Source organism: Rattus rattus, chromosome 18 (assembly GCF_011064425.1).
Source record: "Rattus rattus isolate New Zealand chromosome 18, Rrattus_CSIRO_v1, whole genome shotgun sequence".
Lineage (NCBI taxonomy): Eukaryota > Metazoa > Chordata > Mammalia > Rodentia > Muridae > Rattus > Rattus rattus.
The window spans coordinates 30,957,274-30,976,651 of NC_046171.1; the positions used below are offsets into that span (position 1 = coordinate 30,957,274).

Below are 19,378 nucleotides of genomic sequence, written 5' to 3' on the forward strand. Positions count from 1 at the left end.
AAACATAAGGCTGATGGGAGTGGAAAAGCCAATCTAGTACTCGAATATAGAATTCTATAAAGAGAAATATTGAGGCTGAAATGAAGATGGAATTTAAAAACCAAACTACTCAACTAGAAAACGCAAAGGAAATCTTTACAAGTAGGATGGATCATGTCGAAGATCAAATGTCAGGACTCAAAGATACAAGTAGAGGATCAAGACCAAATGAATCAGGGAATAAATAGAAGCAATTGACATGCAGGAAATGTGGGATACTATTGAAAGACCAAACCTTCAAGTTACAGCATAAATGAGAAGAATCCCAAGCCAGTGGCACAGAAAAGATCTTCAACAATGTCATAGAAGAAAATTTCTCCAAATTAAAGACACACATACAGATACAAGAAGTATACAGAACTATTTGAAAATAGGAAAGCCCAGAAAAGAATATCCCTACAGAGTATCATAGTTTAACACTACATATACAGAATGAAAAAGAGTATTGAAAGTTGTTTCAAACCATTCATCCACCCACCCACCCACCCACCCAACTAATTAATCAAACAAACAAACAAACAAATAAACAAGAAAACAACCAAGCATCAGTCACATGTAAAGTAATATCATCAGCATAATAGCAGGTTTCTCAGTAAAAACGTTGAAAGCAAGAGAGCCAATCATTCTTAAACCATTCAAAAATAGAAAAAAAAAACAAAAACAAACAAAAAAAACCCTCCAGATTCCTTCTGTGAAGCGAGTGTCACTCTGATACTAAAACCGGATAAAGAAACAACAAAAGAGAAAACTCTAGGTCAGTATCCCTGATGAACATAGATTAACAACTGCTTAACAAAATATTTGCAAATAGAATACAGACATATAACAACATGGCTGTATGCCATTACCAAGACAGCTTTATCCCTGAAATGCAGGTATAACAGAGGCAAGTTAATAATGAATGCAATAATATGCATAAATGAACATCATAACAAAATCACACGATCATTTTAATAGATTTAGAAAGGAATTGTTTGATGAAATCTAACAGGCCTTCATGATACACATCCTAGAGAATGTTGGGCTAGAGGGAACATGCCTCAACAGAATAAAAATTATATATGAGAAGTCAGCAGCCAGTATCATTCTAAATGAAGAAAAGCATGAATCAATTACACCACAGTCAGGAATGAGACAGGAATATCTATTATGACACTCTTTTTCAATACTGTCTTTGAAGAACTAGCTAGAGCAATAAGCCAAGAGAAGAAAATTAAAGGGATACAAACAGGGAAAGAAGTTAAGCTAGTTGATCATATTTGCAGATGACGTGATTTTACTAATTAGAGTCCCTTCACCACTACCCCCCCCCCGCAAAAAAAAGAAAAAAACTCACCGGAAAACTTTCAGAAACAACAAACAAATTCAACAATGTGGCAGAATTCAGAATCAACGTGCACAAAACAATGCCTTTCTAGATGTGAACAACGGCCATTCCCTCAGAGGTGGAAGGTAACTCTCTCTACTGCTGAAGATATGTTTCAGACACAGGGCCCAGAGGACACAGAGCTGGAATTGACCTGAAGTGCTTAAGGTTCTGAGGACAAGTTTTCATAGTCTCAGAAGGCTCCAAGGAAGTTTCCAAAGGAGGGAAGTAACCTACAGTCCTTCCCAGCTCCTACGTCTATGACCCAGTAACCATGGCGGCAGAGCACAATAGTCCCAAGACTGCAGCCAAGGCACACATATATCTTCGCAGTAAGCACGGCTCTCTAATTGAATGTAGAGACTTTAGACTGTGATGGTTTGCGTATGCCTGGCCCAGGGAGTGGCACTATTAGGAGATGTGGCCTTGTTGGAGGAGGTGTGTCACTGTGGGCGTGGGCTTAGAGACCCCCCTCCTAGCTGCCTGGGGATGCTCAGTCTGTTCCTGACTTACTTTTGGTGCAGATGTAGAACTCAGCTCCTCCTGCACCATGCCTGCCTGGATGCTGCCATGCTCCCACCTTGATGATAATGGACTGAACCTCTGAACCTCTAAGCCAGCCCCAATTAAATGTCCTTTATAAAACTCATATTGGTCATAGTGTCTGTTTACAGCAATAAGACCCTGACTAAGACAAAGACTGACTCAACAAGAGGGAAATCATGCCTTGTACTGGAAATATAGTCAACTACCCAGCAGTGAAGTCATGTATCTTGTAGGAGAGCCTATAACCACTCCTTTAATAAGCAAGAATGATCCCTAACTACACTCGAAATCGATGCCCTTAGACCTACAGATAAATGAAATTTTCACCCCTCATCCAAGATACTTCTCTTTGTAGCAAAGACAGACCATTCCAGAAAGCCACAGCCAATAAAAATGCAGACTTGTGCTGTCCAGTCCCAACTAATAACGTATACAGCATAACTCTTGCAGCTGAGGCTCAGAGGATTACAGAAATGGGCACAGCACAATTCTACAAACCAGAGGAATGGAAAGTTGTGGGATTCGCCTCCTAAAAATATTAGAAGCTACACCCATAATATCTAATCAACATGAGTTCTTACAAATACGCGCCACAGGGAGCACACTAATAAGCACTGTAATGCAGAGGGGGAAAAGCTCAGTGGGCCTCACTACCCAAAGACCTACAGACAACTAGGAAATGTAGAGAGTGAAATAAGTGGTCTTCGCCAGGAACGAGCATGCCAATTGGTTAGTCCGTATGAAATGAGCAGCCCTAAAAATATATACATACAAGTAACACTGAACAAACTGAACAGGTTGTATTTATGGATATGTGTATATTGAATAAATATATATATATGTACACATATATATTGTGCATGTGTGTGCATGCATAGACACATATGTACACATACATGTATGAAACAACAATTACTAAAAACTGAGGTCATTTATTTGAAAGAGGGTAAGCAGGGGTATAAGGGAGGGTTCATAGGGAGAAAAGAAAAGGGAAGTGATGCAATTATTTTATAATCTCAAAATAAAAATAAGTTAATAAAAATTTTTACAGGGACTTGAATTGATTATTGTACTTAAAAGCAAATGACATCATCTGTGGACATTTCATTTAGATAAGCACATCCGCATATGTCAAATATTTATAGAAACAGAACCACTTATATGTATGGAATCCTGAAACAAGTAAAACGACAAAAAGCTAATGAAAAGGGATATATACTTAGAAGAAATACAGATTTGATTCTTTGTGTATTTCCCACAATCCCCATAAAGCTCACAGAGAGGAGACACATGCCTTGCGTTTCCCAAATTCTGTCATCTATATGTGGATTATGGAGGAACATAAATGCAAGGTCATCTTACCACACTGTATCCAGACGGTGAGAAGACACAGCCTTATGCTGCTCAGGGACATTATTCATAAGGGAAACATTCATTTGCAGGCAGCTTTTTATAAAATATAGTTACATGTAGTTACTCCCACTTAGGGATGCTAACCTGGGCTGTCCAAACGGTAACAGAGCAGAGAAAGCTAACTGGGGCAAAAAAAGAGGAAGGGGAGCTAACACAGCACAGGCCTTTGTTTCCCAGGCTAGAATGAGGCTTTGGACAGAATGACACAGGGGACTGCAGGGACTATCTACAGACTTAAAAAATATGGGAGAACCAAAACCAGAGATGGGGGAAACAGGAGTGTGAGAGCTGCTTTGATGAGGAAAAGCACCTTGGAGACAGGAACAAAGTCAAGCAGCCTCTCTCATTAAACATTTATTACCCTGCTTAAATCTGTTTGAAGCACAGAAATACATGAAATACTACACAGGCTAAGATCTACTCTCCCCCAGCCAGAACGCTGAGGCTGACGTAAATCTGACTGACGTGCCGCTGAAATACGTGACCGTGTTTTCTCGATGTCAGCTCTTAACGCTGTCAGTCTTACAGGTGAGTCCATTCCCGAAACTCTTAGTGGACACTTAACATAACTCACAAAGTGGTCCAAATGCTTTCAAGAAAATAGCATCAGTGCCCTTGATGAGCATGATACAAAAGTCTTTAATCTACCCAAAAGGAAAAAAAAAAGAGTAAATTAAAAGTCCATGCTTTGCCCCAAGCAGGGGATAATTCATTAAGCCTTGACTCAGGAAGAGAATGAAGCATTTCTCACAGGGACGGTGGCCTGCAGGACCATGTGCTGGCACGCTCAGAGTTGCAACCCCTCCATTTCACAATCACTGTCATTTTCAGATCTTATTTGTCATGCCTTCTTCACTTAAATAAGTCTTTACTAAGCTGACGTCCTAACATGAAAGTAACTTTCAAGACAAAAATTCACCCGCAAGTCTGCCGTTACGCTAAGCATTGTTAATATGCCTGCAGACGTGTGGGATTTGTACTCCTGATCACAGCACGCATAGCATAATGAAGCCGTGCCTTTTAAAGGCAGCACCTTAACCTGACAATAGGAACTGTCGGACTTTGCCCAGCTTGTTCGTTTAATTGGCACACATTTCGAGAAATGAAACTGAGCAACGGGACGTGAGAGTTCAGTGGGTTTTTTCCTAAATCCACACCACAGTGGCACATCTAACAGAAAAGGAGTAATTTGGAGACATTTCATAATTCACACACCTACATGATTTTGTGACTTACCTCCTCTCCGGACAAATAGTAGGCTGACAGCAATCCACCAACGAAACGTATGTTTACTTCAAAAACAGAAACTTCAGCATTCTATGGGAACAAAGTGGAGGGGGTTAAGACATAATGATAGCATACGGAACGAAAGCACATCGTGCGATAAGCTGCTCTAATTTAAAGTCTGCTCAGACCTGTGTGCTTGCCCAGGGGCACCTATAGGCAAGACAGGAAGTCCCCTGTAAACGGTGGCAACGTATGGGTAAGCAGATAAGGAGTAATTCTGACTCAGAGTAAAATTATAAAAATACCACAAACTGAAATCCTTTCTTTCCTCTATGCAGAAGCAGGCCTAATACTTGATATTCTGGATCTGTACAAAGCCAACAGGATTGGGGCTTTTATTATTATTTTTTCCTATTCTGTGTGCTTGTTATTTCCTTCATTGGCCTGCTTTTTCCTCCTGAAAGGCCAATCAGACTATAGTGTGGCTGCAAGCTTGACACGAGTCTAGCAATCTGTTTCCATTATGTTAAAGCGGCCCAGACAGAATACTAATGGCTCGGCAACCCGGGCTTGAGTTCCAGTGCTGCTCTATGCCTTCACCTTCCCAGTCACAGCTTTGAGGTGACATTGTGCCTTGCCATAAGGGTCCTGATAGTGTGTGTCGTCACTGCTAGAGTGGTTCTTAGTTACAACACTAGTAGCCTGCTTTTATTTTTTATAATATGACAATGCTTTACTCATTTCCATATCCTTTAATCCCCACGCAGACCTTTGGGGTTAATTATTATTCCTATGTCCTGTCCACAGAAAGAGGAACGAGCCAGTCTGATAGTGATTCGTGTGACCTTTTGAAGGTCACACAACAGTAGTAGAATTAGGATTTGAATGGAAACAGGTTTATTCATGGTTCAAAACCCAGCTGTTCCTAACTCTACGGATACCTTACAGACTATGCTCCATGCCTGGTTATTAATGGTCGAATAATTGTAATACATAAGCACCAATTACCGCCAATAGTTTTATGGTTCTATAATATTTGACTGCTAATTGCATCTGTCTTGTATTTTGTAATGAGGTGATTAGCACAGTCTGACCCCCACCCCCAAACAGAGCTAAGGTATACGTCATCGGGCCTACTAAGTAGCTGTCACTTCTGGTTAACATCAAACCACTCACGGATAATGACAAGAGCTAAGAGCAAAACAGAATGGGTGGGACCAGCATCTGGCAGATGAACTTAGAAAAACCATTTGAGATCTCACCTTTAGGGACCATTTTTTAAGCAACTACTACGTGCCAAGCCCAGTCTTATGTCCTGTGAGCATGGCAATGAAAACTGACAAGATCCTTACACTTACCTAGTCTACATTTCAGAAAAAACAAAGTTTCAGAACCAAATCAGAGATGGATTATTTCACTCCTCCCTGCTCGACTTTAAACGATCTGGGGACCTAATAATTTAAGCTCCTACTCAGGTTAAGAAAGTTCTGGCCAAAGAAAGCTTATAGGAAGTTAGAACTGTTAAATAAAGGTAGATAAAGCCATCACAAGATGAAACCATGCTGTGAGTTTGCTTAACTGTGCTGAATCATTTATGATTTGCAACTTATCTATTTGGATTAAACACCCTCCGCCTTACGCAATTTATCCCTAAAGTGGATCAGTCTGAATGAGGGTCATTTAAACCCTGCTGTTAGTTCCCACGACATCTGATAAAGAAAAGGGGACATTTATGTCATTTAGTTCGGTTCATACAGCTTACCTCTCATATCTAACAGAAATAATGTCTAATAAAACTCTTAATGATTTTAAGTCCTTAAAGGGCATTTGCCTTAGCTGTATTTTTTTATTTAATTTTTAAACCAGCAAACAGGACTTCATGTTTTCTGAAGCCTATAGAGATGGGTTTTTTCCCTTTATTCTGACTCTAGGCTCATTACACATGCTTTTCCTATTTCCCCTTTGAAAAGCATTGGGCAGCTGAGACCTTTCTATAGACATCTGATAAAAATTATTGCAAGGTGGGGACTGAGCCATGTCAATTGCCATCAGAAATATATCTCAATCTAGACATCAATCACTTATTGGATGCAGTTAGTCAAGCAGGTATTGATCCAGCTCTGTGTGTATTCCAGAACCTGCGTTCTATTTATCTTGCTTTGCTGTAACGTACTGAAAGGTAACCTTGCAAAGTCCTGGGCCCAAGGTCAGCAGCTATGACATTTCAGTTGCAGGGACTGAATCATCTGGGGAGCCCAAGGCAAAGTCAGGATTGTTAGTTGAAGCCACTCAGGTTGCCAGTGATGAGAATGTCCTTGTCTTTGAAACACTCGCTCGGGAATATCACGGCATCGCAATCCTTAACCCTCATCATGTTCCTGTGCCTGGAAACCAGAACCACACGGGAACAATGCTCCCAGCCACTGCCCAATGCAATTCCTTCTGCCTCATTTCTCCAAAGTTCCATTATTTACAAACCTTACTTTGAGCTCTCTTAATAGTCTAGTGTATATTATCTTGTAGATTAGAAGATTGACATTTGGACAATTTGGATCATTCTTTACTGAGCCTTAGGTGAAAAAAGGGTGTGTGTGTGGTGGTGGTGGGGATAAAACTTCATACTATAACAAAATGGTTAGCAGCTATGAAAATTCTAGTCTGGGGCTTGGGAGATGGCTTAATGGGCAAGGATGCTTGATATACAAGTATTAGGGCTGGAGTTTGGATCTCCACACCTATGGAAAAAGGGTGGGCATGGTCATGTGTGACTCTAAGTGCAGTGCTGGGGTCTAGCAAAAGGGAGAGTAAGGTATCTCCATATCCCTGGCCAGCCAGCCTAACTAGAGGAGTTGGCTGCTAATTCAGTGAGAGACTTCTCAAGGGAATAAGGCAGAGAATAACAGAAAACAGCCACCTACTTATGCTTATGAAACACACATACACACACACACACACACACACACACACACACACACATACACACACCACCACCACCATGCATGCATATACATTAAAAATTAATTAATTATCTAAAAATTCGGCTGTGAATTAGGAGGATTGGTTTGCAGGCTGATTTGAGTGTTAGATCCTGGAGAACTTATCTGCTCTCTCTTAACATCTGTTTTGTTACTGGGAAAAGTCAGGTGTGCATTTCCTACAAGGTACTCTGGGCCCATGAATGTCAGGCAGAACACGTACCTGGAGAAAGTCACAATTCGGTAGACGGCTGTTGCCATCGGGATATTCTGTAGTATGTAGTGTAGAGTCTTATGGGAGTCATAATTTGAGCAGTAGGTTCAGTCTTTTGTTTAAGCTGAATGACCCTGCTGATGTCAGACTTATTATCAACTGTGGGTTGGACATGTCTGGAGATAGAGTATATTCCTAAGCAAATCTCAATTAGAGTCTGCTCTTTTGTTTTTCTCCTAGCACTGCTAAACAAACATAGAACACATTCAACAAACTCACGCATAAGTTTAATAACATAGGTGTTATAATTAAGTTGACATAAAAATAGCAGGAGGTTGAGTACTATAGGTCACTGAGATGGCATGCTTTGGTTATGAGCCTTACTTAGAACCTGTGCTGGCTAATGTTAAATCAACTTAGCACAGGCTAGAACCAGTCAAGAGGAGGAAACCTCAGCTGAGAAAATGTCTCCCTCAGATCAAACTGTAGGCAAGCCTGTAGGGTGTTTTCTTTATTGGTGATTGACAGGGGAGAGCCCAGCCCATTATGGGTGGTGCCATCCCTGGGCTGGTGGTCCTGGTTTTATAAGAAAGCAGATTGAGCAAGTCATGAAGAGAAAACCGGTAAGCAGCATTCTTCCATGACTCTGGACCAGCTCCTACCTTCAGGTTCATGCTCAGTTTGATTTCCTGCTGTGGCTTCAGTCAATACACTGTGACTCAAGCTTTGGTCACGGTGTTTGGTGTTTCATCACAGCAAAAGAAATCCTGACAAGAATATTGCCCATAGCTTGTACCCTTTGGACCATTAAGTTTAACCTCAAGTTCTTGAATTCTCTCTTTTATTCCTTCTCCAATTTACAAGACACCCAAAGTTACCAGATAAATTGACGAAGATTGCTAAAACGGAAAAACAATAATGTTCTCCTTTCTTAATCCTTAAATTAGCATCTTTGCCCCACTCCTGTACTGGAAAAGACTTCCTCCTAACCAACACACCACGGATCCACGGGTATGAAAGCTCTAACGCTAATTTGGTGACAAGAAAACGTGTTTCAGAACCTTTTCTAAAATGAGTGTGTCTGAAAGACTCTTATCAGGTGAGTCAACATTTTAGAGAGCACAGAGAAATTCCAGTTAGGTTACATTTTCGTAAGCAACTTATCCTTCAAAATCACCCATAGCGTGATATTTATTGGACCCCAGTCAGCAGAATCACAGGTTTGGCCAAGAACATAAAAGATATGATGGTTCTAGAGCCAAGTCAGCTCCCGCTCCCATTCGTCTGAGAAACTGCAGAACCATGAGCTTCCCCAGAGCAAGTAATTTATGTCACTGGGTCTCAGGCCATAAGCTAGCTACTTATAATAAAGCTTGCTCAGACTTTAACTATTAGGATTCTAAACAGCACAACATGGTCATTGAGCTGACAAGATCTTTTGAAAGAGACCATTTCTGAGGCTCCCAACACATTTATAGCAAAGGACTGTGTGGTTTGGCCTCACCGGAAGAAGCTGCATTGAGCGAGCCCTCGAGAGACTTGAGCCCCCAGGGAGGCGGGGGCTTGGTGGTGGGGGAGTATCCTCTCAGGGACAGGAATGGAAGGAGAAATGGGGGGGGAGCAGAAGCAAGCGGGGCAATGGGTGGATTGCAAATGAATAAATGAATTAATTAAAAAAAAAAAACCCTGAAAAACAGGAAAAGTAAGACAACATGCGATCCCTAAATTCGGACCAAATCCTTTTACCAACTCTTCCATCAAACTCTGTGAGCTTTCTACTCTGAGATCTGTGGGCATGGGATTCCTGCGCATACACAACACAAGTTTCAGTGATGGCTGCTCCATTGCATACTGATGCAGCGACTGTGATTAATAACGACTTCCCCACCACAGCCCACTGCAGTAACTATATCCAGGAGTGATGCTGCTGCACCCACCCATATACTAACTACAAGGTTTTGTGTACAGGAAACCTTGCCACGCCTCTAGTTGAAGGAATAGCCTATAAGGCTGGCCTGTGTTCCCCTGTAGTAGATTCCTCCTTAAAACACACTTCTCTAGAATGTGTGCTGCTTCACATTTCTCGTACTCAAAGTACAACACTTAATCTATTGAAGTGCAGTCGTATCCGTTTGTGTGTGCCCTCACAGCTCTTAGCTTTTAGATAGCACAATACAATTCTTGACTGTTAACAGTGTTTAAACTATTAAAGATAGAGAGAAAGGCAAAGAAAAGCCATGTTGTCTACGTTAATGGACTGGTTTTGCTATGAAGATTCAGAGAGCATCCGAGTGGCAACTCAGATCGGTCAGGAGTCATCACTAGAGAGACAAAGTCCTCTCAGGGCCATAACTCTTAGGGCCAATCTTCAGCATCAGAGGGTAAATATCCCATGACTCCATTCAGTGGGATAATAACTTAGGGACCTGTACCAATCAGGATGGAATGCTGCTGATAAACAAACCTTTTCTAGGAGCAAAACTAAGAAAAATGTCATTTCGTTCATGCTTCATGGCATGGAGTGGTGGGGCAGGTAGCCAAATTCAGACGTGTGAGAAGACAGCATTGGGCTGAAGTGGACTCACATTCTTCTAGAGCTTCTTTGGCTTATATATTTAAAGGAATATGTTTAAAATGCATCTTTAAGTAAAAATCAAAACAAAACCACAAACAAACACAAATGCCCCCCCCAAAATCACCTTTCTGAGATTTATTCCATATCGTGCACAACCCTGCCATTTTGCCGAACTTCTCAGCATCAGTGTTGCTCTAGAGCAAGCCAACCTACTCCATTCTTGCCTTCCCAAAGAAGCCCCACCTCCCACACTTCTTTTCTGCAGCGCCCAAAGACAGTTTAAGAACACCGCTCATCTACCTTTCGTGTTTACAGAGATTCTGTGTAAGGAATTGCTACCTGGAGAAAATGTCTACCTCTATAGTTTTTAGTACTTTCTAATTAATACAGTATGTTTTTGAAGCGCTGTCTAGGAGTTCAAAATTGGATTGAGTAGCGGTCCCTCAGACCCATGCTCCTGTACCAGGAGGCACCACAAACATGTTTCAAAGCAGGTTAGTGTTGTGTAGACCGCCTGAACTTGCATTCCACCTATATAAAAGTGATGTAGCACAGGTACGTCTGTGGCAGGCCTTCCAGCTCAATCTACCACATTCGGTCAGGAAGTAGGCCAAGCCAGGCATCTTCTCTGTTCCACCAGCACTGGCTGGATTCTTACTAAATGACAAACTCTAATGAGCACTGAGATATGGAGATTACATGCCAAAGTCATAGGTTCAGATTCTTAGGATGTGGGTGTATTTCTCAACTTTCTGTATTTCCTTACCATAAAAAAACAGTGAATGATCTTGTTTATTATAGCTCCTGTTTGCTGTGCAACATTGGGAAGATTAATTATGTATATCTACATAAGTAATAAAAGAAATACTACCTGACCTTCCATGGAGATTGAAATAACCTATGCAAAACACCAAGCATCCATCCATCCATCCATCCATCCATCCATCCATCCATCCATCCATCCATCCATCAGTCAGTCAGTCAATCGTCAGGTGTTAACCTGGTACAGCCCCTTTGGCCTGTGTGCTTTTCTCCGTGTCTTCCTCAGGAAACCCAGCTCCAGGGAAGGTTTCCATATTTCCAGTTAGAGAAGCGCCTGAAGTGTAAGTCATTGGTACTTAGGAAGAGCTTGGTAAATAGCATATGAATGAACGGATAATGAATAAATGAGAATCTAGATGCTTTTGTCCTAGGCTTATACTGAATTGAAATCAGGAAGCTCATCAGAGTCTATTCTAACATCGTTCTGTCTCACCTGAGTGCCTCGGCAGATACCTGAGCTGAACACCAGCTCTATCAAGGAAGCTCCGACTCTGACTTCCTACATCATATTAACCCAATGACGTATTTAAAACCAGTCTCAGAGATGCTTGGATTTTGTGCTACTAAGTGAATCAACTTGTTATGCTTAGCGAATGGCAGTATAAACCCATTGAAAAGCATCTGGTGAAGTAAATTTGAAGTGCTGTAAACTGGGTATTTTGCATGTCCATACATTTATTCTCAACTTCCGGACTTATTTACACCTAGAAATGCTAGGATTAAAGCCCCAGCAACAGTGCTTCTATCTCAACTCTCTCTCTTCTTCCCTTGCAGTGATGACATATTTATATGCATTAACTTTAAAAAAAAAACAACAAAACAACAGCAAAACAAGAAACTCTTGGACTTTCAGTTAAAATACTTTATAAGGAAAAGGTGTTAGCTTAAATGCAGGCCACGGTATGTCCTCTAGGCCAGACTATTAAATGTTATCTCCAAGAATGAAATGAAGTTTTTTTTTTTTCTATTTCAGTCAAAGCTTACTTTCTTCTCTCCTCCCATGAATGCAAAATTAAATTCTCCAAGTTTTTATTTGAAGGAAAATCCAGCAGTTGTTCAAGCAATCACGTGAGCTCTCCATTGCGGCATACAAAACTAACTAGAAAACATTGTGCTAAAGACCAGTATCATTCAGGGAAAAGCAGAGCAAATAATCTATATACCTTGCCTGAACTTAGGTATTATTCTTTTTACTATGGGAAGCTTTAACTCTGTAATATTGATCCACATTTAAAACAGAACAAAAATCTCTTACAGAAACCAAGTTGGCTTGAACTCTTTACGTAGCTAAAGTTGGTCTGGAACTTCTGATCCTCCTGCCCCTATCCCCTGAGTGCTAGGATTAGAGGCATGTGCCACCCCATTCAGTCTTTATGTGGTGCTGTAAATGGAACTTAAGATTTTGTGCATGCTAAGCAAGCATTTTACCAACTAGCTACACTTTCAACCTGATAACATATTTTTTAAATGGCTACATATGGTAATATTGACAAAGAGGCTCAGTAAATGATCCAAGCCTCCTCATGCTATGAGTAATATAATGAGGCTGAGGAGACAGTTAGTGGGTAAAACACTTGCTCTGCAAGCATAAGGACCTGAGTTCAAATGTCAGATGTCTCCATATCTCTTCCTATGAATATTTTTGTCCCCCCTTCTAAGAATGACTAAAGCATCTACACTTTAATGGTCCTTTTCCTTGAGCATCATGTAGTCTGTGGGTAATCCTAGCTTTTGGGCTAATATCCACTTATCACTGAGTGCATACCATGTGTGTTTTTTGTGATTGGGTTACCTCACTCAGGATGATATTTTTTAGCTCTATCCAATTGCCTAAGAATTTCATAAAATCATTGTTTTTGATGGCTGAGTAGTATTCCACTGTGTAGATGTACCACATTTTCTGTATGCATTCCTCTGTTGAAGGACACCTGGGTTCTTTCCAGATTCTGGCTATTATAAATAAGGCTGCTATGAACATAGTGGAGCATGTGTCCCTGTTATATGTTGGAGCATCTGGGTCCTCAAGTAGTACTATGTCCAATTTTCTGAGGAACCTCCAGACTGATTTCCAGAATGGTTGTACCAGTTTGCAATTCCACCAACAATGGAGAAGTGTTTCTCCTTCTGCAGATTCTGGCCAGAATCTGCTGTCATCTGAGTTTTTGATCTTAGCCATTGTGACTGGTGTGAGGTGGAATCTCAGGGTTGCATTTCCCTGATGACTAAGGATGTTGAACATTTCTTTAGGTACTTTTCAGGCATTCGATATTCCCCAGCTGAGAATTCTTTGTTGAACTCTGTACCCCAATTTTTAATAGGGTTATTTGATTCCATGGAGTCTAACTTCATAAGTACTTTGTATATATTGGATATTAGCCCTCTTTTGGATGTAGGATTGGTAAAGATCTTTCCCCAATCTGTTGGTTGCCATTTTGTCCTAATGACAGTGTCCTTGGTCTTGCAGAAGCTTTGCAATTTTATGAGGTCCCATTTGTCGATTCTTGATCTTGGAGCATAAGCCATTGGTGTTCTTTTCAGGAAATTTTCCCCAGTGCCCATGTGTTCAAGACTCTTCCCCACTATTTCTTCTACTAGTTTGAGTGTATCTGGTTTTATGTGGAGGTCCTTGATCCACTTGGACTTGTGCTTTGTACAGGGTGATAAGAATGGATCAATTGTATTCTTCTACATGCTGACTGTCATTTGAACCAGCACCATTTGTTGAAAATGCTGTCTTTTTCCTCACGGGATGGTTTTAGCTCCTTTGTCAAAGATCAAGTGACCGTAGGTGTGTGGGTTCATTTCTGGGTCTTCAATTCTATTCCACTGATCTACCTGCCTATCTCTGTACCAATACCATGCAGTTTTTTTTTTTTTTAATCACCATTGCTCTATAATACATCTTGAGGTTAGGGATGATGATTTCCCCCAGAAGTTCATTTATTGTTGAGGATAGTTTTTGCTATTCTGGGTTTTTTTTTAAATTCCAAATGAATTTGCAAATTGTTCTTCTAATTCTTTGAAGAACTGATTTGGAATTTTGATGAGGATTTCATTGAATCTGTAGATTGCTTTTGACAAAATGGCCATTTTTACAATATTAGTCCTACCAATCCATGAGCATGGGAGATCCTTCTATCTTCTGAGATCTGCAATACCAAGGTATTTTATATTATTTCTGACTATTGTGAAGGGTGTCTACATAATTTCTTCCTTAGGCTGTTTAATCTTTGAATAGGGGATTTGTTTCAGTTAATTTTATACCCAGCCACTTTGCTGAAGTTGTTTATCAGCTTTAGTAGTTCTCTGGTGGAACTTTTGGGATTACTTAAATATACTATCATATCATCTGCAAGTAGTGATATTTTGACTTCTTCTTTTCCAATCTGTATCCCCTTGATCTCCTTTCGAGTTGTCTGATTGCTCTGGCTAGAACTTCAAGAACTATATTGAATAAGTAGGGAGAGAGTGGGCAGCCTTGTCTAGTCCCTGATTTTAGTGGGATTGCTTCAAGTTTCTCTCCATTTAGTTTGATGTTGCCTATGGTTTGCTGTATATGGCTTTTACTATGTTTAGGTATGGGCCTTGAGTTCCTGGTCTTTCCCAAGAAAATGTCAACAACTGAACAAAGTGATGGCTTGGCTCCTTTATGAAGGCGGCTGAGTGACACACTTTCTTAGCTCTGCATAGGTTCATATTACCTATTTAGATTCACTTTGCTTCTCAGGGGTTCCTGTGGCCCACAGAAATTCTCTTTACACCTAATTAGTGCCCCAAGGCCACTTATGAAACTTCCAGTACAGTGATGTTTTATCTATTACCTTGAGAGGCCTCTTCAATTATTTTTGAAAAACAAAATAGTTCCCACCCTCCAATTCTCTTCACTCCTCAAGTTGAGAATAAAGAATTGCTGTAGGATTTGGAGAGGTTTGGGACAACACAGGATGTATCAGGCAAACCAACCCAAAAATCTGAAAAGGGGCCTGGGACTGCTCGTAGGTCTAGTGCTATTAAAGTTTCTAGGTGTGGAAGAGATATTGCCATAGCTGAAAGATGGTAAGGTGGTAGTAGGAGGAGGCATTCCTATGAATAAGCATTGCTAAGACAATTCTCAGTGCATTCACCAAGAACATGCAAGACCCCGGATTTGATCACTAGAACCACAAAAGCAAGGAAGCAAGCAAGCAAAGACCAAGTATTACTAAGGGAACAAACATAAAAGGGGAGAATTTTGTACTTTAATTTTTCATATTTAGTTCTGTTGATATGATCAGAACTACCGCATAAAGTCCCATATCACAGCTATGTACATTTAAACCATCAGCTCTTTATACCCACTTTCTCTCTATATGTCAAGTAACAACATGGGGCTGGAGGGTAGCTTGGCCATTTATGAGCACTTGTTCTTGCAGAGGACCCAGGATTGTTTCTCATACCCTTATGGTATGTCACAACCATCTAGCTCCCTATTTTGATCATCTCTGGACACCAGGTATTCACATGTTACATGAGAATATATATACATGTAAGTAAAATGTTCATACATGTTAAAATAAATAAATCTAAAAAAAAAAGAAAAGAACTTGTCACATTGGTTTCCAAAATTCTGGAGTATTGGAATATGAGCTCTCTGTGGAATATTATCCCTCTAGTCTTCTAGAATCAGTTTCCAGGAAGATGAAGCATAAACCTGTCTGTCCGTAAAACCTTCTAAGTATAGCATGGATAGCACCTAGTCAAAGAAGGAAGACTAAAATGTTAAAACTTGCAATTTATAAATCTTTTAAATTCGGAGCAATGTATAAAGACACATTTTTACTAGTCTTCAATGCTCTGGCTAACACTGATGTCCAGTTTCCATGGGAACAAAGTGGTGCCAAGGCAGCCGGGTAGGCAGGCGCCCTCTTTTGCTCCATCCTCTTTCAACATGCAGTGTGCGTCCTCTATCTAGGCTGGGGGGATTCACAGATACTGGTGAACGCTTCCTAGCTAAACAAGAGGCTTACGAAGATTTCTGCAAAGTAATCTCAGGTTTAAAATAATACCAATAATACAGCCATAAGTCAGGGTTCACGTGCTTCCTTTTCCTTAGAATAAGCTCCTTGCCAACATGCTTATGAGGGAAGACAGTGACTGACCAGTTAGATCCAAGGAGAGACACAGTCCTCACTAGCCATGGGTCTTCAAACAGTGAGTCATCTCCCTTTATCACTGTGTTCCCTCAGAGTACATTCGGTCTCACGATATTTGCCAAGAATGTACGTATACAAAGGAGTCAGAAACTGTTATTTATGTACAAACATCTAGATGTTAATGTGTTTTTCCCACTGCTTTCTTTTACTAATAGTATATGAGCAACAATGTTTGAAGCCTTAGTTAAGTGACAATGGCAGCTGATACCCTGTACCATGACAAGATTAAGCACCAGGTACACAGCCCCATGACATACTCATGGCTCCAACATACAGTCAGCCATATGCTCTGGAACGAACCTTAAAGGCTTCGACATCCACAAACCAGGGTTGCTATGGCATTTTGAACAGGAGGATTAGATGATGTAGAGGACTTTAAATATTTATTTCTTTTGATTTGATTTACCTTTAAGTTAGCAAAAAGTTACAAAGCATGTACAATGCCACGTACAATAACGGAACAAGCAGAGAGCTTAAGAGTTTCTTGGCTATTTAAAGTTGCTTCATCTGGAGTTGTGGCGAGAACTTAGTAACGTGCTTGCCTTTCAAGCTACAGAACCTGCGTTTGATCCCCAGAACCCACATCAAAAAGCTGGGTGTGGTGGCCTGTATGTGTAACCCTCATGTGAAGAGCTGGGAACAGGTAGGTCCTTGGGTGTTCTAGCTAGCTAGTCTAAGGTGGCAAGTTCTAGGTAGTAGGAGACCCTGCCTCAGAAACTAAAGGAAGAGAAAAAGAAGTGGGTGACCCTAGAGGAATGATAGCGAATGGCACTATCCTCTGCTTCACTTATGTGCACACGTACCTGTAAACGTATCAACATGTACACACACATACACTAATAAGCCCAATCTGTTTCTATTAGAATAACGGGTCTAGTATACAATATATGGCAGAGATAGGCTAAAACATAAGGACTCGATGAGCGACTTGAACTTACCACATTAAAATCTAAGTATTTTTTAATCCATGATTTAGCTTCTTGAAATTCAGTCTTCATACCCATAATGAAAAGGGTATCTAGGGCATCTACTATTGTAGCTCCTTTGATGTTGCCTGAAAAAAATACCAAAAATATCTTTTCAATATATGTGTATATATATACATACGTACATATATATGTACACACAAATATCTAGAGAATATGTAATTAGACCTAGGAAAAACCGAGGGTAGTCCCTAACTTATTAATGAAGAGAGTCTTATTTTCTTCCAGAAAAATAAAATATAAAAACCACACCAAACCAATTTTTTTCTCCCCTCTCACAGATTACAGGCTATGAGCACTGATCGTTAACATTTGCTCCAAGTTGTATAAACTAAACCTCTCGGAAACTTCATTTGTGATTGCATTCTCCAACAAGAAAAGAGAGAATAAGCCTGAAGCAAAGGGGGCAGTTGTCATTAATTTTTTGTGCAGCCGCACTGGAGTGTGCCTGTGTGAAATTTGCTAAATGTAGAATTATCACCATGCTAGCTCTTTTTTTTTTTTTAAATCATTGCAGTAGTCACCCTTTATCTGCAGGCAATATGTTCCAGGAATCCTGGGAGATGCCTGCAATGGCAGATAGCACTGAACCTCATATACGCCACCATTTTTCTGAAGCATAAATACATTTAATGCTTTCCCCCATCTTAACATTTAAGCACTACGACCATAACTTTAGCGGTTTGATGTGGGACTATGAAACCAACACAGATTTCCTTTTTTTTTTTTTTCCTCTCCAGTTCCATGGACAGAAAATCCATTGGATTGTAGCTCTTAGTGACCTTAGCTTATCATTTTCCCCCCTCTTTTTCCATGTTAAGTTGAATATCAAGTGCTTTCACTGTTAAAGCAAATCCTTTTGGCTCCTCTTTGGCACACCCAAATTCTCGGCATGGTCCTCTTGTCCTTTCAAACTATTAGTGGAATCAGAATGACCTGGACACAGGAAATGAAACATAAGAGATACGGGAGCAAATGGCTGACAGGTGGGTGACAAGTACTGTGGCTGCTAGGATGAGTCGCATCCAGGGCAGGACAGGGTAGAAAGTGACCATAATCTCAGGATATTACTCAGGATTGTGTACTGTTTAATGTATAAGGATTACTTTTAGACTCTTCCTAAATATTTTGTTAGACTGCAGTTGGCTACAGGTGACTCAAATGCAGAAAATAAAAGCATGGGTAAGTAGGAGGAGCTCCGTCCTTCGACATGAAGTTCCCACCACCTCTAAGACTATGACTCATCCCAACTCCCTTCTCTTGCCACGTCAGGCCCAGGTTCTGTTTATTTCCTCTGAGCTCCCGTTGCATGGAGATTCCACATTTCTCAGGCACGGGTCACTCTCTGCCACCCTTTAGTCTACAAACCTCCTTAGAAGAGAGACATTATGTGTTGCTTATTCCACACTGTGTGTTCCTGTATGGCTGTAGCTGTGTGTTCAACAACTCCCTATTCCATTGGTGCAGGTTCCTGAATAGGAATGGAACACACTTGAATGCACACACTGTTCAACTAATAACGGGAGAAGTTTATCTTTAGGAAGCTAGAAGTGACTGAATATTAAAATACTCGACTTTCGAAATCAGAGTCAATTTCAGTCTTACTTAAGGATAAAAACATGACAGTTAGACAAGTTTCAGTGTCACCGCTTATTCTCGTCCAGTGTTCTCGAAAAATACAGAGATTAATTTCGAGACAAAAATATGGAGTCAAGAGAAACACTAGTGGGAAGGTTTCCAGGTCACATCTGGAAACTTGATAACAGTTTCGTGTGATCATCGATCTCTAATTTCTCAGCCATTAAGAGCTTTTTTGATATACTTTATCTTTATACTGAATATAAGCAATCAGATAAAAATGGTTCTCTTTGAGGAGCAATTCTGTCTGCTTTCTTCTTTAAAATGGAACTGAGAAGCTCCTGGGGGTCACTGGTCATGGGTGTTAGCATCACGTCAGCTAAGCGAGGGGCCCATTTCCCTATCCCTGGCAGACAGGTGAGTTTCAAGTAACTGGAAAGAAACA

General features: G+C 40.5%; 1 protein-coding gene across 1 annotated transcript in view; it reads right to left on the reverse strand.

Moving 5' to 3' along the window:
- Man1a1 (mannosidase alpha class 1A member 1) overlaps window positions 1-19,378 on the reverse strand; it is a 175,368-nt gene that overhangs the window by 109,717 nt on the left and 46,273 nt on the right. The window contains exons 4-5 of the mRNA XM_032888241.1: window positions 17,308-17,423; window positions 4,601-4,681 (exon numbers count right to left, since the gene is read on the reverse strand). Of these exons, the coding sequence (XP_032744132.1) occupies window positions 4,601-4,681; window positions 17,308-17,423 (197 nt within the window). The remainder of the gene's footprint in view (window positions 1-4,600; window positions 4,682-17,307; window positions 17,424-19,378) is intronic.